The 20,846-nt window shown below is 41.5% G+C and overlaps 1 protein-coding gene across 2 annotated transcripts in view; it reads right to left on the reverse strand.

Annotated features, from left to right (window-relative positions):
• Window positions 1–16,999: 16,999 nt before the first annotated feature.
• Window positions 17,000–20,846, reverse strand: part of carm1 (coactivator-associated arginine methyltransferase 1) — a 101,767-nt gene continuing 97,920 nt past the window's right edge. The window contains exons 15-16 of one of the 2 annotated variants that reach the window (XM_061973823.1): window positions 18,360–18,428; window positions 17,000–18,246 (exon numbers count right to left, since the gene is read on the reverse strand). In XM_061973823.1, coding sequence (XP_061829807.1) covers window positions 18,107–18,246; window positions 18,360–18,428 — 209 coding nt within the window. In that variant the 3' untranslated portion in view covers window positions 17,000–18,106. Of the gene's footprint in view, window positions 18,247–18,316; window positions 18,429–20,846 lie in introns of both variants that reach the window. The other variant, XM_061973824.1, reaches the window with a different exon arrangement.

The following is a 20,846-nucleotide window of genomic DNA, read 5'->3' on the forward strand; positions in this document are numbered from 1 at the left end:
CAAAAGATGGTGTTCAGCGTTTTCCGGCTAAAATGAGCGGACTGTTGGAAATAGGAATCGGGGGATTACTTTTCACAAGTAAAATTTAACATTAACGTACTATTGGTTGTATTTTGTGAAAAGAATATTACCACAGAGTTGAGAAGGAGCAAAGATCTTTAATAGTACTGAAATCGTAGCTGCTAGCAAACAAGAGTATGACCATAATAGAATTGTTTGTCAATGAAATTAATTAAATTCAAAAATGTCATACTTGACTAACATAAAGTTGAAATAAATGATGAAGATAAAGATTGTAAGACAGAATTTGGTTTTATTCTGAATCCAGAGAAACAGATGGTGGTTTTAGCTGATATAAAGACTTTCAGGTGTTTATATATGTTTATGTTTAAGTATTTGGCAGATGCTTTTATCCAAAGCGACATACATATAAAACAATCACTGTAAACATGATCATTTAAGGGAAGCATGTAATACAAAATGTCAAGACAGAATAAACTCTCTGCTGCTGCAGCAACAGAAATACAGTCTTTTTTGATTGATTGATTGAAACTTTTATTAGTAGATTGCACAGTTCAGTACATATTCCGTACAATTGACCACTAAATGGTAACACCCGAATAAGTTTTTCAACTTGTTTAAGTCGGGGTACACGTAATCAATTCATGGTCTATATAGGTCCCTAAGATATATAGATATCTAATTTATTCATACATTATTTATGTAGGATATACGCACATATATATATATATAACCTAATCATATTGTTTCTTCAATTTAAAAATAGCTGACCGTTTTATTTCCCCCTTCTCTGGGATTATATTCCCAGTTTTGATCTCAGACATCTGGTCACTTATAGCATATAAGAATATTCTATTACTGTTAAGCAAACTATGAATAATAAAACACGGCAAAACATGTGTCCTTTATCATAGCTACTCGTATGACAAAAAAACGCGTGAAAATCAGTGGTATTCAGTGAGGTAAGATGAATTAAATGCGCTGACAGTTCATTGCTCCTGCCAAATGAATTACACTGAGTGGAGCGCATCACCACTCCAAGATGGCGGCCCTGCGTCTCGTCAGCGCCAGTAGGCAGTAGCGCTCCATGCTGCGTACCCTAGAACAGTGTTTTTCAACCTTTTTTGAGCCAAGGCACATTTTTTTCATTAAAAAATATACGGAGGCACACCACCAGCAGAAAAGGTTAAAAAATGAAACTCCACCAGTTTGTTGTGCCTTATTTTGAGTTTGTTGTTGTTTCCTGTGTGTAGTGCTTTAGTTCCTGTCTTGCGCTGTTATTTTGGTGACCTTTCCTGTTTTGTTCGTGGTCTCCTGTAGCAGCTTCACACCTTCCTTTGAGCGCTATTGCCCGCACCTGCTTTGTTTTCGCAATCAAGACTATTGAAGTTGTGCGTACGCTATCCTTCTTTGTGGGGACATTGTTGATTGTCATATGTCATGTACGGGATGTGCTTTGTGGACGCCGTCTTTGCTCTACACGCTGTAAGTTTTTGCTGTCGTCCAGCATTCTGTTTTTGTTGACTTTGTAGCCAGCTCAGTTTTACTTTTGTTTTACATAGCCATCCCTATGCTTCAGTGCCTTTTCCTAGCGGGACTTGTTTTTTTGTTGATTTTTGGTTTAAGCGTTACATACCTTTTTACCTGCACGCTGTCCCCCGCTGTGCTCTGCATATTGGGATCACGCCAAACCATCCTCTACGCATTCCGAATTCTACAAAGCAATGAACTACTTGCTGCCACCTACTGATATGGAGTATGACATTGTTACCCTGCCAAGCTCTACACAGCAGAGGCACTAGACAACGGCACATTATTATGATTATTGATTTGCAACAAATATTTTTCGGACCAATTAGGTGGAGTTGCATAATTTCCCACGGCACACCAGGCACTATCTCACGGCACACTAGTGTGCCGCGGCACAGTGGTTGAAAATCACTGCAATTCCAATATGTATATATAAAAAAAAAAAGGACAAAGTTTATAATTTAAATATTTGTTTGTGTACTTCTTACGTTGTATGTTTGCACATTTTTGTCTGAAAAAATGTCACCTAATTTGGAAAAATATAAGCTTATTTTAATCAAAAATAATTATAAATTGTGTGAGTACGAAACACATCATAAGCATGCAATCAATGAACGCACCCCTTATACTTCTCTTTATTAGAAAATGGAACAGGCATCGTAGATTATGGATGGATACACAACGTTTTGGCAGTACAGTATTTACAAGGTGTGTTGTATGGAGGTTAATGTGTGTCTTATTTAAAAATGTACATTAACGCTGGTAATTTCACTGAATAAAACATTGTGAGCACAATTTCAGTTTGTTAAAACAGTGTTTCAAAATTCAGTCCGGAAATATCCGTTGCTTCAAAACTTAAGCGGGTGTCTGTCACGTGACCCATATCACATGACTGCAGACTTGACACCTCATTGGCTGGTTCTGAGACAGGCTCGATTGTTTGTTGTTATTTTCCCGGAAGTGGGTCTTGAGTTTTAAAGCAACACATATTTCTGCATTACATTTTTTAGACTAAAATTACACAGTCAATTTTAAATCAATGGAATTGAACAAACGACATTTTTAAACACATTGTTTTATTCCAAAAAAACCCAAACAAACATGCACCTGGGGATAGGTTGATTGGCAACACTAAATTGGCCCTAGTGTGTGAATGTGAGTGTGAATGTTGTCTGTCTATCTGTGTTGTTGCGATGAAATGGCGACTTGTCCAGGGTGTACCCCGCCTTCCGGCCGAATGCAATCCACTAACCACGTTAAACCCAGATTCCGATCTAACAAAGGTCTTAACTAATTCTCCTTTTATGCCACATCAATATGGAATGCACTCCCAACAAGTGTAAAAGAAAGGGCATCTCTATCCTCCTTCAAAACCGCACTAAAAGAACACCTCCAGCATACTTGCCAACCGTCCCGGATTTTCCGGGAGACTCCCGAAATTCAGCGCCTCTCCCGAAAACCTCCCGGGACAAATTTTCTCCCGAAAATCTCCCGAAATTCAGGCACACAATATAAACAGCGTACCTGCCCAATGACGTTATAACTGTAGAATGATCGAGGGCGAGTTCTTGGTTTCTTATGTGGGTTTATTGTTAGGCAGTTTCATTAACATCCTCCCAGCGCGGTAACAACACACAACAACAGCAGTCACGTTTTTGTCTACTGTAAAGCAGTTCGTCTGCCATAAACAGCAATGTTGTGACACTCTTAAACTAGACAGTACTGCCATCTAGTGCATTTGATGAAAGCACTTTTGCGTGCCACACAGCAATGCATCATCAGCATGGTTAGAAAAATAGTGACAAATAGAACAAGGATGGACAATTCAACCCTTAACTCAACAATGAGTAGATGAGTGTTATGTGTGTGTATATGTGTAAATAAATGAACACTGAAATTCAAGTATTTCTTTTATTTATATATATTTATATATATATATATGAAGTACTTGACTTGGTGAATCCTAGCTGTAAATATACTCCTCCCCTCTTAACCACGCCCCCCACCCCCCACCTCCCGAAATTGAAGGTCTCAAGGTTGGCAAGTATGACCTTCAGTCAACTAACCCTAAACTAACACCCTCCCCCTTCCACATCCCACCTCCCCGGATTGTAAATAATGAAATGTAGATACTTATTCTTATGCTTTCTGATTTCTCTCTCTCTCTATGTCCACTACTTGCTGTACATATCCTACCAAGTCAGACCTACACTGTTTCAATGTCCATTTCTCTGATGATGCAATTGTTGATGACTGAAGTGTTGATATCAACCAAACCTAACCCTCCCCCCTCCACATCCCACACCCCGGATTGTAAATAATTCAATGTATATACTCTGATGATTACTGTATTATGATGATAATATATATCTGTATCATGAATCAATTTAAGTGGACCCTGACTTAAAGGGGAACATTATCACAATTTCAGAATGGTTAAAACCATTAAAAATCTTATTATATTTTTCGAAGTTTTTTTTCAAAATTTTACCCATCACGCAATATCCCTAAAAAAAAGCTTCAAAATGCCTGATTTTAACCATCGTTATAAACGCCCGTCCATTTTCCTGTGACGCCACATAGTGAAGCCAACACAAACAAACAGCAAGCTATAGCGACATTAGCTCGGATTCAGACTCGGATTTCAGCGGCTTAAGCGATTCAACAGATTACGCATGTATTGAAACGGATGGTTGTAGTGTGGAGGCAGGTAGCGAAAACGAAATTGAAGAAGAAACTGAAGCTATTGAGCCATATCGGTTTGAACCGTATGCAAGCGAAACCGACGAAAACGACACGACAGCCAGCGACACGGGAGAAAGCGAGGACGAATTCGGCGATCGCCTTCTAACCAACGATTGGTATGTGTTTGTTTGGCATTAAAGGAAACTAACAACTATGAACTAGGTTTACAGCATGTGAAATACATTTGGCAACAACATGCACTTTGAGGGTGCAGACAGCCCAATTTTCATCAATTAATATATTCTGTAGACATACTCTCATCCACGCTCTTTTCCTGAAAGCTGATCTGTCCAGTTTTAGAGTTGATGTCAGCAGGCCAGGGAAGCTAGGGTCGATATTCTTCTCTTGATCATCTTCGGTGGCATAAGGGACGGTGTGAGCCAAGACATCCAGGGGGTTTAGCTCGCTCGTCTGCGGGAACAAACTGCCGCCGTTGCTTGCCGTGCTACCGAGGTCCTTTGTCCCTGAATTGCTCACACACTCCGGCAGATTCAATGGGGGGTCTGGCGGCAGATTTCTTTGACTTTATCGTTGGAAATGCATCTGCTTTGAGTGTCGCAGGATATCCACACATTCTTGCCATCTCTGTCGTAGCATAGCTTTCGTCGGTAAAGTGTGCGGAACAAACGTCCAATTTCTTGCCACTTTCGCATCTTTGGGCCACTGGTGCAACTTGAATCCGTCTCTGTTCGTGTTGTTACACCCTCCGACAACACACCGACGAGGCATGATGTCTCCAAGGTACGGAAAACAGTCGAAAAAAACGGAAAATAACAAAGCTGATTTGACTCGGTGTTTGAGAAAATGGCGGATTGCTTCCCGATGTGACGTCACGTTGTGACGTCATCGCTCCGAGAGCAAATATTAGAAAGGCGTTTAATTCGCCAAAATTCACCCATTTAGAGTTCGGAAATCCATCCATCCATCCATCCATCTTCTTCCGCTTATCCGAGGTCGGGTCGCGGGGGCAGCAGCCTAAGCAGGGAAGCCCAGACTTCCCTCTCTCCAGCCACTTCGTCCAGCTCTTCCTGTGGGACCCCGAGGCGTTCCCAGGCCAGCCGGGAGACATAGTCTTCCCAACGTGTCCTGGGTCTTCCCCGCGGCCTCCTACCGGTCGGACGTGCCCTAAACACCTCCCTAAGGAGGCGTTCGGGTGGCATCCTGACCAGATGCCCGAACCACCTCATCTGGCTCCTCTCGATGTGGAGGAGTAGCGGCTTTACTTTGAGCTCCTCCCGGATGGCAGAGCTTCTCACCCTATCTCTAAGGGAGAGCCCCGCCACCCGGCGGAGGAAACTCATTTCGGCCGCTTGTACCCGTGATCTTGTCCTTTCGGTCATAACCCAAAGCTCATGACCATAGGTGAGGATGGGAACGTAGATCGACCGGTAAATCGAGAGCTTTGCCTTCCGGCTCAGCTCCTTCTTCACCACAACGGATCGATACAGCGTCCGCATTACTGAAGACGCCGCACCGATCCGCCTGTCGATCTCACGATCCACTCTTCCCTCACTCGTGAACAAGACTCCGAGGTACTTGAACTCCTCCACTTGGGGCAAGATCTCCTCCCCAACCCGGAGATGGCACTCCACCCTTTTCCGGGCGAGAACCATGGACTCGGACTTGGAGGTGCTGATTCTCATCCCAGTCGCTTCACACTCGGCTGCGAACCGATCCAGTGAGAGTTCGGAAATCGTTAAAAAAAAAAAAGGTCTTTTTTCTGCAACATCAAGGTATATATTGACGCTTACATAGGTCTGGTGATAATGTTCCCCTTTAAACAAGTTGGAAAAACTTATTGGGGTGTTACCATTTAGTGGTCAATTGTACGGAATATGTACTGTACTGTGCAATCTACTAATAAAAGTTTCAATCAATCAATCAAAGCTGAGATAGGCTCCAGCATTCCCCACGACCCCAAAAGGGACAAGCGGTAGAAAATGGATGGATGCATGTTTTATTCAGTGAAACTTTTTGCATAATTCAAACAGTGTTCGAACAAAACTCTTTCGTAGTTCAAACACAAATTAACCTTCATAGTGTTGTCCAGATTTGTTTGCCCCAGAGAAGAGTCATCCTGGATTTGACCTACTTTACTTCTTTAGGTAGAGAATAACTTTTCCACAGACCTTAATTGCAGCTGCCAGAAGCTTCTGGAAGAAGAGCAATAAGCTCCTGTTGGGTTCCCTTCTGCCTCCTACAGTACTGTCGGCCTCCGCCATGGTACCAAGTCAGCAATACTGAATGAGTGCAACATTTCCTAGTGATAGCAAACAGAGTGTGGAAAGTTACAATGTATAATAAAAGCCTCTGCAGAGGGACCGCAACATGACAACATAAATTGAATTTGAACACGATCTTATGGCACATTTTATTTCTTACTTTTTCTGATGACCGTGGTGGGGCTCACCCTTGCCTACCTTCGTCATTGTCGTACAGGGGTGTCCAAAAAGCGGGCCGGGGCGGCCGTTTGCAGACCACAGCTCGAGTTCTGTTGGCCCGCCGCATATTGCCGAAATAAAATAAAATACAAAACTGTAAACATGCAAGGAAAACAAAAAAAAAGAGCAAAAATAAGTAATGAGAAAAACCTGCCATTTTAATACCAATAACTAATCATACACTTTGTCACATATAACATGTTTTATCATTAAATATGTATCCTGTTTGTAGCATTTTTTTTTTCAAATAAATTTTTTTTTTCTAAATGACCCCTACATATTTTGACTTTTTGACCTCCTTAAAAAAAAAAAGTTAGGACACCCCTGCAGTAGTCCTACATCAGACGCCTCAGGATTTGTCTCGCTGGCTTTTTATGGGATTGTTGTGGCCTACCATATCGGATTTCATGGCAGTTTTATCATAGTTGCGGCAAAAAAAGGACGTTTTGAGGCTTATATTTTCAAGAACATTTAACCTGTGATTTTTACAAATTTTTGAATCAATTTTCTAAGTATGGTTACATTTCAATCAATCAATGTTTATTTATATAGCCCTAAATCACAAGTGTCTCAAAGGGCTGCACAAGCCACAACGACATCCTCGGTTCAGAGCCCACATAAGGGCAAGGAAAAACTCACAACCCAGTGGGATGTCAATGTGAATGACTATGAGAAACCTTGGAGAGGACCGCAGATGTGGACGTCGAGTGGGTCGAGCATAATATTGTGAAAGTCCAGTCCATAGTGGATCTAACATAATAGTGAGAGTCCAGTCCATAGTGGATCAAACATAATAGTGAGAGTCCAGTCCATAGTGGATCTAACATAATAGTGAGAGTCCAGTCCATAGTGGATCTAACAGAATAGTGAGAGTCCAATCCTTAGTGGATCTAACATAATAGTGAGAGTCCAGTCCATAGTGGATCTAACATAATAATGAGAGTCCAGTCCATAGTGGATCTAACATATAGTGAGAGTCCAGTCCATAGTGGATCTAACATAATAATGAGAGTCCAGTCCATAGTGGATCTAACATAATAGTGAGAGTCCAGTCCATAGTGGATCTAACATAATAGTGAGAGTCCAGTCCATAGTGGATCTAACATAATAGTGTGAGAGTCCAGTCCATAGTGGATCTAACATAATAGTGTGAGAGTCCAGTCCATAGTGGATCTAACATAATAGTGAGAGTCCAGTCCATAGTGGATCTAACATAATAGTGAGAGTCCAGTCCATAGTGAATCGAACATAATATGTGAGAGTCCAGTCCATAGTGGATCTAACATAATAGTGAGAGTCCAGTCCATTGTGGATCTAACATAATAGTGTGAGAGTCTAGTCCATAGTGGATCTAACATAACAGTGAGAGTCCAGTCCATAGTGAATCTAACATAATATGTGAGAGTCCAGTCCATAGTGGATCAAACATAATAGTGAGAGTCCAGTCCATAGTGGATCTAACATAATAGTGAGAGTCCAGTCCATAGTGGATCTAACATAATAGTGAGAGTCCAGTCCATAGTGAATCTAACATATGTGAGAGTCCAGTCCATAGTGGATCTAACATAATAATGTGAGAGTCCAGTCCATTGTGGATCTAACATAATAGTGTGAGAGTCTAGTCCATAGTGGATCTAACATAACAGTGAGAGTCCAGTCCATAGTGGATCCAGCATAATAGTGTGAGGGTCCAGTCCATAGTGGATCTAACATAATAGTGAGAGTCCAGTCCATAGTGGATCTAACATAATAGTGTGAGAGTCCAGTCCATAGTGGATCTAACATAATAGTGTGAGATTCCAGTCCATAGTGGATCTAACATAATAGTGAAAGTCCAGTCCATAGTGGATCTAACATAATAGTGAGAGTCCAGTCCATAGTGGATCTAACATAATAGTGTGAGAGTCCAGTTCATAGTGGATCTAACATAATAGTGAGAGTCCAGTCACTGGACTCTCACTATTATGTTAGATTCACTATGGACTGGACTCCAGTCCATAGTGGATCTAACATAATAGTGTGAGAGTCTAGTCCATAGTGGATCTAACATAACAGTGAGAGTCCAGTCCATAGTGGATCCAGCATAATAGTGTGAGGGTCCAGTCCATAGTGGATCTAACATAATAGTGAGAGTCCAGTCCATAGTGGATCTAACATAATAATGAGAGTCCAGTCCATAGTGGAACTAACATAATAGTGAGAGTCCAGTCCATAGTGGATCTAACATAATAGTGAGAGTCCAGTCCATAGTGGATCTAACATAATAGTGAGAGTCCAGTCCATAGTGGATCCAGCATAATAGTGTGAGGGTCCAGTCCATAGTGGATCTAACATAATAGTGAGAGTCCAGTCCATAGTGGATCTAACATAATAATGAGAGTCCAGTCCATAGTGGATCTAACATAATAGTGAGAGTCCAGTCCATAGTGGATCCAGCATAATAGTGTGAGGGTCCAGTCCATAGTGGATCTAACATAATAGTGAGAGTCCAGTCCATAGTGGATCTAACATAATAATGAGAGTCCAGTCCATAGTGGATCTAACATAATAGTGAAAGTCCAGTCCATAGTGGATCTAACATAATAGTGAGAGTCCAGTCCATAGTGGATCTAACATAATAGTGAGAGTCCAGTCCATAGTGGATCTAACAGAATAGTGAGAGTCCAATCCTTAGTGGATCTAACATAATAGTGAGAGTCCAGTCCATAGTGGATCTAACATAATAGTAAGAGTCCAGTCCATAGTGGATCTAACATAATAAATAGTGAGAGTCCAGTCCATAGTGGATCTAACATAATAGTAAGAGTCCAGTCCATAGTGGATCTAACATAATAGTGAGAGTCCAGTCCATAGTGGATTTAACATAATAGTGAGAGTCCAGTCCATAGTGGATCTAACATAATAGTGTGAGAGTCCAGTCCATAGTGGATCTAACATAATAGTGAGAGTCCAGTCCATAGCGGATCTATCATAATAATGTGAGAGTCCAGTCCATAGTGGATCCAACATAATAGTGTGAGAGTCCACTCCATCGTGGATTTAACATAATAGTGAGAGTACAGTCCATAGTGGATCTAACATAATAGTGAAAGTCCAGTCCATAGTGGATCTAACATAATAGTGTGAGAGTCCAGTCCATAGTGGATCTAACATAATAGTGAGAGTACAGTCCATAGTGGATCTAACATAATAGTGAAAATCCAGTCCATAGTGGATCTAACATAATAGTGAGAGTCCAGTCCATAGTGGGGCCAGCAGGAGACCATCCCGAGCGGAGACGGGTCAGCATTTAGTATTATATTTCAGGGCCTTGATATTCTATCTAATAATGTTGGGAGTAGTGCTGCCATTTCACCACCCGGGGGCATTCCCATCTTAGTGGGTGAAACGGTAAGGCAGGCATTCTAGTCTGGCTTCAGTCACCCCGGATTTTCACTGGATGCGTAACGGCAGCGGACTTTCCGTTTTTATTCAAGTCAATGTGCTCAGTTTCCAACTTTCCACCGATCTGGAACGTCGCAGACATGGCGATACCGTTACGCATTGCTGCGCTAAATATGCGCAGAGTTTTTATATTTGCCGGTCGCTGCAACATAGCAGTTAAATTCAGCTAAAATCTGCTTGTGTTGGACAGGAAGTCATGCCCGAACACAAACTAAAAAAAATGAACCGGTTTGCTTTTGAAAGAAAATACTTTGTGCTCAAGGCGGATCATACTTTACACTTTGGAGGCCATTGCAGAAAACTCAAGACAGTTGATGTGCACGTGTGACGACTACTCAGGGACGTGTTTGATTGGCGAAAATCATGATTAGGCAAAACGTGCACAAAAAATGTCAGCGTTTCAAAGCTGTGTATAATTAATTCACAGGGATTGGTTGAATTTGCGTACCCTGGCGCGTATGCAACATTGACCAATCCTAGAGGGTCTGACAGTGCAGTTTTTGAGTCACATTGGGTTTGTCCATAGTCAGGGATATTTTTTGATAGGACTGTGGACAAATAACTGTCAAAAACAAAATACAAAGTTGGCGTTTCAATTCAAACCTTTTCAGATCGTCATCATAACTACTGCAGCTCGTTTAACACTGATTACTTCTCACCAAAGTACTCTCACTTTAAAAATATTTATTTTCTAAAAAAACAAGTGTTTATTGGATTTGCATTGAACATGTGCAGCATCACCGTTTCCCCTCAAAGACGTAACACAACAAATAATAAATGGAAGCAAAAACAAAGTAACTGGAACCAAAATAATGCAGCGGAGTCTTGGCAGAGTCAACGGTACCAGACTTATGACCTCACCTTGTTTAGCCATGTAAAACATGTGCAACACATTTTATTGTACAGTTCAACTTGTCTGATGGTCTAAAACCTGCTAAAAAAGTGAGATAATTACCTGATCAACACTTGGCTACTGCCCGTTAAATAAACAGGATACATGAATTCATTCAAGTAAAACCAGTATAAAATAATTGAGGAAAAGTGGAGGAAATAATGATTTGTTTTTCTGCTGATTTTGTAAGTTTACCCACCTACACAGACATAACCAGTTTATAATTTAGTGGTAGGTTTATTTTAACATAGCAAAATAACAAAAATAAGATATATAAATTAGTATGTATTTGCTTAAGAGAAATAGGTATTTAACTTTCACAGACCGATAGTCCAAGAAGCACACAAATTAGTCCTATCGGCTCTGTCAGTAGCCACTGCCTATCTAGATAGTCATGTTAAAAACGCAGTCCATGTTTAAATTCCATATGGGATGGACTTGGTGTGCTCAGTGAGCTTTTCAGTTGTCCAGACATTCCTAGTCAGCCTTGCTGCCGCCTTCCAGATTCGTTCGTTCAACTCACTTTCAAGGAAGAGGGTTGTCAACTGATACACAAACTCACTGCGTCCATCTCAATAGCCCACAATGCTTACAGCAGATGGCTTATATCGTCACCTGGGTCGTCTTTAGGCTGATTGATTGGCCAAAGAAATTGCACGCCATAGCAAAAGCAGTTCAAAGAGCTGCAAAACCTCGTCTGCAAAAAGAAGATCCCGCAGAAGTCTCATCTGGACTTTAGAGTTGGCTCCGAGTCGGGAGAGGTTGAAAAGGTTTCCGTCAGATCTGGTGCGAGGATAAATGCCCCATGTGGCTGTTTCGACGGTGTGCTTGATCAGTATAGAAAAACAATGTCACAGCCCTATTTGACTCCACTGGTGATGTTGAACAGCTAAGATGTTTTGCCGTCGAGAAATGATCGCATCAAACTGAGCAGAGTAGGCAAATGAACCCTGTGCACACACTGATGCCTCCATTTTCATAATTGTCGTGTTTTCAGGGCATTCAGTCGATCACAACCGGATTGTTTGGTTTGTCTTAGAAGACGTTTCGCCTTTCATCTGAGTAGGCTTCACCAGGCCATTCTCATAGACTTGGATTGATTAAATCTGATCTAGATCGGACCAATCTAAGTCTAAGAACATGCACTGATGAAGCCTACTCAGATGAGAGGCAAAACGTCTTTTAAGGCAAACCAAACAATCCAATTGCGATCGATAGAATGCCCCGAGATGACAATGACCTGGATGAATGACATCCATCATTTTCTTCGGATTAAATTCTTTGCCCCAGTTTTTATATATCATGTCGGTTATCTTTGGCAAGCTAGTTTCCTTGCCCACATATCATTCTGCAGACTCAAATGCCCAAACAAAGAACCACATAAGTTGGCAACTCAGTCTATTTGTGTTATTAATACACTGCTTAACGGTGTTTGTAACATATTTACTACAAACGTGCCTGTGTTCGCAACTCTCCATCTGAAAGTTTACCATGAATTGATTAACGTGGACCCCGACTTAAACAAGTTGAAAAACTTATTCGGGTGTTACCATTTAGTGGTCAATTGTACGGAATATGTACTGTACTGTGCAATCTACTAATACAAGTCTCAATCAATCAATCAATCAATCAAGTCATTCTTCCTTAGCCCCTCTCTGACACCATCACTGGTCGACTGTAGTTCTACAGTCTGAGCTTTTTATAATATGGTGTTTGTAACATATTTACTACAAACATGCCTGTGTTCGCAACTCTCAATTTGAAAGTCATTCTTCCTTAGCTCCTGAGCCCCTCTCTGACACATTCACTGGTCGACTCTGTCGTTCTACAGTCTACAAGCTTTTTATAATAGAGTATGGCTGCAAAATAAGCCACCATGGGACCAAAGAAAGAGTGACAGTGCTTTGATAAAAGCGAGAAACACTAGTGAATTCAAGAAAGAACTCATAGTAAAGTACCAAAGTGTGGCTCTCCCCTCCCTTCCCATTGTTGTCTTTGCCAGGAATAATCTTGATCCAAAAGATCCAAGTGGCGTTAAAGGTTCATTTAACCATTGCATGTATCTTTTAATATGTATTTCACAATGTTTTCATTGGAAAGTATTTGCAACGCTTCTTTTTTCACATTTTATGTTACAGCCTTATTCCAAAAAGGAAAAGGAAATAATGTATTAAAAACACATGTACAGAAGTATTCATAGCCTTTGCTCGATACTTTGTTGATGTACCCTGGGCAGAAATTACAGCCTCAAGTATTTTTTAATACAAATGCCACAAGCTTGGCACACCTATCTTAGAGAAATTGGGCCCATTCCTCTTTGCAGCACTTCTCAAACTCCAAGTTGGAGGTGAAGTGTTGGTTTTCATCCAGGATGTCTCTGTACATTGCTGCATTCATCTTAAGTCTAGTCAGGGAGGTGACCAAGAACCCGGTGGTCACTCTGTCAGAGCTACAGCATTCCTCTGTGGAGAGAGAACCTTCCAGAAGAACAACCATCTCTGCAGCAATTCAGTAATCAGGCCTGTATGGTAGAGTGGCCAGACGGAAAACATTTCTTAGTAGTTTTCCAATACGTACCTGAAAAATGCTCAGACTGTTAGAAACACGAGACAAAGATTGAACTCTTTGGCATGAATGCCAGGCATCATGTTTGAAGTAAACCAGGCACCGCTCATTACCAGGCCAATACCATCCCTACCATCATGCTGTGGGGATGTTTTTTCAGCGGCAGGAACAGGGAAACTCGTCAGGATAGAGGGACAGATGAATGCAGCAAAGCACAGAGACATACTGGATGAAAACAAACACTTCTCCTCCACCCTGATGAAGCTTGAGATGTGCTGCAAAGAGGAATGGGTGAAACTGCCCAAAGATGTGTGCCAAGCTTATGGCATCGTATTCAGAAAGACTGGAGACTGTACTTGCTGCCAAAGGTGCATCAAGAACGTTTTGAGTAAAAGCTGTGAATATTTACGTACATGTGATTTTTATTTTTATAAATTTGCTAAATAAAAACGTTTCACATTGTCAATACGGGGTATTGTGTGTATATTTTAAGGACAAAAATGAATTATTCGACTTTGGAATAAGGCTGTAATGAAACGAAATGTGGAAAAAGTGAAGCATTATAAATACTTTGAATCCCCAAATTGTATTTGGGAATTGGGAAAAAAATGCTTAGATTTTCGTACAATTTAAACATATTACTAACAAAAGCCAAGGTACCATTGTACAATTATTAAAAAAATATATACACTTGATGTCAAGAGAGTTGGGACAATATTTGCCAAAGAAAAAATGGTCAAACAATTCACTGTAATGGACTGGGATCCTGCTGTGCCCACCAGGTCGCTTGCTCAAGAAGGAACAGGCACAGGCCGGTCTGTTCGCCAATGAACATCTGAATAATTTAAAGAAGGCCTGGGAGAATGCAATCAGATGAGACCAAAATTGAGCTCTTTGGCATCAACCCGACATTTGGAAGGAGAGTAATGCGGGAAAGAACATCCATAGTGTGTAACATGCAGGTGGAACTATTGTGCTCTAAACGTTGTGGAAGCGGCACAGCAATAACCAAAAAAAGTAAGACCAAGGCAACAAAGGAGTGGCCCAAGAAGAAGCACATTAAGATGCTGCAGTGGAGTACCCCCCTTACCGTATTTCCATAGAAAACCTGCAGAGAGCTGAAATTGTAACCCGTGATTTCCACAAGATGCGAAACGGCTGTGGAACGTCAACGCCATGGCGGCCGACTATTTACGTTTTTATTCAAGTCAGTTTGGCACCGTAATGGTGGTGACATTTCGCATCCCTGCATTAAATATACGCAAAAGCTTCTATTTTTGCCAGTCAATTGAACAAAATTCTGCTAGTTTTGTACAGGAAGTAATGCCTGAATACAAAATAAATTATATGGTACACTTTAAAAATAAAATAGTCCATATTTTACACTTTGAAACGTCCTAATGGGTGGGGACTTGTCAAAAGCTTTTCAGATGTCATTTCACCTCGTTGACGCAAATGGATGAAGACATGCCGATTCTGGAGGTCCAATCTTTAATATACAGGCATATCCCGGGTAGCTATATGGGGGCCTTTGTCAAATACCAGCTGATACGGGGGGAAAGCTTGAGAGTGGTCTGTACGAGTTGAATAAAATGTGTGTGTACAACGTGCGCCAGAGATGAAGTTCTTGTTGTGTTGTTGCTTGCTACCAAAAACAAAGTTTCGTTCTGCAAGGCAAATTTGTTCTCTTTTTCACAAGTCAAGTCAAGACAATGTCGTCACAGACGCGCCGCCTGTGGGTATTGATGGACGGCAAGGCTTGAGACGATCCGCGGTGTTTACTTAACACAGGGGTCGGCGCATGCGGCTCTTTGATCACTCTGATGCGGCTCAGCAGCTTACTTGCTGAACCCCCCGATTTTCCCGTGAGACTTCCGGATTTCAGTGCCTCTCACAGAAAACTCCCGGGATTAATATTCACCGATTTTCACCCTTACAGCTATAATAAGGGCGTGTTATGATGGTGCAACATTTGTCGCCCTCTACAATTTGTATTAACAGCGTGCCAGCCCAATACTTGTTAAACAATATACATCTTCTGTTTGCACACGTATGTGACAGCAAGGCATACTTGGTCAACAGAAACACAGGTTACACTGACGGTGGTCATATAAAACAACTTTAACACTCTTACTAATAATGTGCCACACTTTGAACCAAAACCAAACAAGAATGACAAACACATTTCGCGAGAACATCTGCACCTTAACACGACATAAACACAACAGAACAAACACCCAGAATCCCATGCAGCCCTGACTCTTCCGGGCTACATTATACACCCCTGCTACCACCAAACCCCCCCCTCTCTGTGCGTCAGTTGAGGTGGGCGGGGTTTGGTAGCGGTGGTGTATAATGTATCCCGGAAGAGTTAGGGCTGCATGGGATTCTGGGTATTTGTCCTGTTGTGTTTATGTTGTGTTACGGTGCAGATGTTCTCCCGAAATTTGTTTGTCATTCTTGTTTGGTGTGGGTTCACAGTGTGGCGCATTATTAGTAAGAGTGTTAAAGTTTTTTTTTTTTATACCGCCACCGTCAGTGTGACCTGTGTGGTTGTTGAACAAGTATGCCTTGCTGTTACCTAAGTGAATAAGCGGAAGCCCTATACAAAGCGTGTCTGATCAGGCACGCTGACTGTAGTGGGTGTTATATGCTGTACCATCACGGCACGCATGATGCTGACAAGCGCTATTCATTCAAAACCCACATAAAGGTGTGGGCAGCGTGTCTGAGACCCCTGGTTATACATAGCACAAAGCAAAAAAAACAACTTTGTATGCAGTGTTATTTCATTTAAAATTTCTGCGGCTTCCATTGTTTTCTATAATTTGTGAAACTGGTCAAAATGGCTCTTTGACTGGTAAAGGTTGCCGACCCCTGACTTAACACGTGATTATAAGCAAGATCTCATAAAAATCCACGCTATTTTGCTGCACCGCAACAGAATGGCAAAGGGGATTGGCGGCCGGCAGATGGCGGTGCCGTTCCGTGGCTGTTACGTTTCGCAGTTGTTCCGCATCCTGTGAAAATCAGGGGTAAAATTGCCAAGTGACAGCCTTGAAACATTGTGGTTTTGGAGAGCATCTGTAAGGACAGGAGAAAGAACATGTGCACAACGATGACCAACTACATACAACATCGGACGTATGAACTTACCAAAAAAAGTTTCTCTACCAAGTTTTACTATGGTAAAAAAACAACTAATTTCACTTAATCAAATACAAAGGAATAAATAACCTTCACTTTTTCTGGACTTTTTGAATATCTGTTAAAATTATGCTACCAAAAATTATCAACTGTTCATGTCTTTATTAGGGTTCTAAAGCCGGGTATTAAATAATTATTTCCTCCACTGTCACTGTGCTGAGTAAAGCTTCACTTTATTTTTTTTGCTCGTAGTCAAACCAACGTAGCAACAGGATTTTTGGAGACCACACTGTGACACCACATCCATCTGTGATGAATGAAGCCCTATAAAGACAAACCACGCGTTGGGGTGGTTTGAGAAATCCCGAGTGTCTCAATACTTTTTCACCGACAATGGATCGAAATTACAAACTTCTGTAAAAAGTACAATAATTACAAATTATAACCCTTTGAAGCAGGACAGGATATTGCAAACAGGGATTTTAATCCCTTAAATCAACATCCTTGCATGGAGCCTGCATTCAGTCAACGGGAGTGCATGCTAAAGCTAAGAATGAAGAGCTGGAACACAATCTACAGCAAACAAACGACAATAGTAGGTGCATATTTATGTCATGGCTCAGCGTAGACGTTTAGCAACGTCTAAGGTATTGTGGGGTACATCATGACTTTATCAAGGATTGCAAATTTAAACACAAGGGTAACCGAACATTGGGTGATGGGCAGTAAATAATTCATTGAATTATTAAAGAAGAATTGTGTATACTGCGGAATACCTTGCCATGTATACGCATATACAGAGGCGGTGGGGCCAGTCTGTCGTGGCTTAGATGATGTGATACTATTAAAGGCCGAGTGTAGCTCATGATGCAATAAAGAACCGCCTCCAGCAGCTGGTGTTGAATTCACTTCTGATAACCATGATCACGAGAGAAACAAGAAGCAAGTTGTGACAATAAGGAGAAATTGTTGCGCTGGATGGCATGAGGTGGAGAGAATACAAATGCTGCACCTAAACAGTGCATCAGTGTGCAACGGCCCTTAGGATTCGTAAAAACAAGGACGTTTTAGCCATTGTTACAATGAGTCTGGACGGATATGAGTGCTTGAATGTACAATAATTGATAGACAAAATATAATTAAGATGTTTAAACAAGGAGAGGAGTGCCAAGAGAGCACTGGTTTTGGTATTGGCTATGGTCCATGGATCAATTACGGCTTAGGACAGGTGAGGGCTAAGTTTTTTGTTTGTTTTTTTTACAGGCAATTGTTTGTCATGCAGAGGTGGGCGAGTTAAAGGGGTCTTTGCAAAGTCTTCATCCTAACTGCCATAATGCATGGTGTTGCTAGGTATGACCATTGGAGATGCCATAGAGATTGCAGCACCCCCCATGGTGAACTGGTTGGTGACCGGATAGTAATTACCACTGCTACTGGGACCTGACTGGCCTGCTGTGGCTCCTGGAAAAAACAACAACAAATTACATTCAAGATTCCCTCTGGCTCTTCATGATAATTATATGCTGCTTACCAATGTGGGTTTCTCTACAGAGGTGATTATTAACTGGACATACCCTGGACAATTCCTGTGCTCATGATGGAGCCCATCCTGGAGTGGGTGTGGTTCACAATACCTGTGTTGACTGGAAGAGAAAAGTATGGTCAAGTATGTGTGTAGCACTACATTACAATTGCTACGGCCCATTACAGTCATATCAAAACGTTATGTTATCTAACAGCAGTCAAAACAGGAAATCCCCAGTCAAATCTCTGACTGGGATTGTATATGGAGGACACAAATCCATCAAACTTCTAACACACCTATATGCCAGCTCCATATTGTCAAATAAAGCCAGAGGTGTAACTGGGAAGTCAGCAGTGGACCCTCTAAAGTCAAATATTTGATCAGTGCAACAGTTCTATCAGTGTTTCCCATATACAGGTAAAAGCCAGTAAATTAGAATATTTTGAAAAACTTGATTTATTTCAGTAATTGCATTCAAAAGGTGTAACTTGTACATTATATGTATTCATTGCACACAGACTGATGCATTCAAATGTTTATTTCATTTAATTTTGATGATTTGAAGTGGCAACAAATGAAAATCCAAAATTCCGTGTGTCACAAAATTAGAATATTACTTAAGGCTAATACAAAAAAGGGATTTTTAGAAATGTTGGCCAACTGAAAAGTATGAAAATGAAAAATATGAGCATGTACAATACTCAATACTTGGTTGGAGCTCCTTTTGCCTCAATTACTGCGTTAATGCGGCGTGGCATGGAGTCGATGAGTTTCTGGCACTGCTCAGGTGTTATGAGAGCCCAGGTTGCTCTGATAGTGGCCTTCAACTCTTCTGCGTTTTTGGGTCTGGCATTCTGCATCTTCCTTTTCACAATACCCCACAGATTTTCTATGGGGCTAACTAAGGTCAGGGGAGTTGGCGGGCCAATTTAGAACAGAAATACCATGGTCCGTAAACCAGGCACGGGTAGATTTTGCGCTGTGTGCAGGCGCCAAGTCCTGTTGGAACTTGAAATCTCCATCTCCATAGAGCAGGTCAGCAGCAGGAAGCATGAAGTGCTCTAAAACTTGCTGGTAGACGGCTGCGTTGACCCTGGATCTCAGGAAACAGAGTGGACCGACACCAGCAGATGACATGGCACCCCAAACCATCACCCAACCATGCAAATTTTGCATTTCCTTTGGAAATCGAGGTCCCAGAGTCTGGAGGAAGACAGGAGAGGCACAGGATCCACGTTGCCTGAAGTCTAGTGTAAAGTTTCCACCATCAGTGATGGTTTGGGGTGCCATGTCATCTGCTGGTGTCGGTCCACTCTGTTTCCTGAGATCCAGGGTCAACGCAGCCGTCTACCAGCAAGTTTTAGAGCACTTCATGCTTCCTGCTGCTGACCTGCTCTATGGAGATGGAGATTTCAAGTTCCAACAGGACTTGGCGCCTGCACACAGCGCAAAATCTACCCGTGCCTGGTTTACGGACCATGGTATTTCTGTTCTAAATTGGCCCGCCAACTCCCCTGACCTTAGCCCCATAGAAAATCTGTGGGGTATTGTGAAAAGGAAGATGCAGAATGCCAGACCCAAAAACGCAGAAGAGTTGAAGGCCACTATCAGAGCAACCTGGGCTCTCATAACACCTGAGCAGTGCCAGAAACTCATCGACTCCATGCCACGCCGCATTAACGCAGTAATTGAGGCAAAAGGAGCTCCAACCAAGTATTGAGTATTGTACATGCTCATATTTTTCATTTTCATACTTTTCAGTTGGCCAACATTTCTAAAAATCCCTTTTTTGTATTAGCCTTAAGTAATATTCTAATTTTGTGACACACGGAATTTTGGATTTTCATTTGTTGCCACTTCAAATCATCAAAATTAAATGAAATAAACATTTGAATGCATCAGTCTGTGTGCAATGAATAAATATAATGTACAAGTTACACCTTTTGAATGCAATTACTGAAATAAATCAAGTTTTTCAAAATATTCTAATTTACTGGCTTTTACCTGTATATATACAGTCGTGGTCAAAAGTTTACATACACTTGTGAAGGACATAATGTCATGGCAGTCATTTCTATAACTCTTATTTTTTGTGATAGAGTGATTGGAGCACATACTTGTTGGTCACAAATAGGGATGTCCCGATCCGATATTTGGATCGGATGCCGATATTTGCAAAAAAATGCGTATCGGCAAAGCATGGGAAAATGCCTATCCAGATCCAGTTTTAAAAAAACTCCGGTCCGTGTTTTCCAACGCACCGATTTAAATAATACATTCCACTTTTCTGCTGCTCCCTAATTTCCGTTCCGCATTTTCCAGCACACCTTCAACACATCCACAGGTCTGTGGATTCTCACGCAGTTGCTTTTAGCTGCTGGCATTACACGACAGGCTCTTCTCACTCTTTCCTGTCTCTCCTTCTCACAGACAGCAAGCGCACCTTCTTACACACGTCACATACTATCACGACACGTCACGTCATACGTCACATACGTATACGCCCTCTCCCAGCAGAGAGGTAGCAGCATGGCTA

Source organism: Nerophis lumbriciformis, linkage group LG22, assembly GCF_033978685.3.
Source record: "Nerophis lumbriciformis linkage group LG22, RoL_Nlum_v2.1, whole genome shotgun sequence".
Classification (NCBI taxonomy): Eukaryota; Metazoa; Chordata; class Actinopteri; order Syngnathiformes; family Syngnathidae; genus Nerophis; species Nerophis lumbriciformis.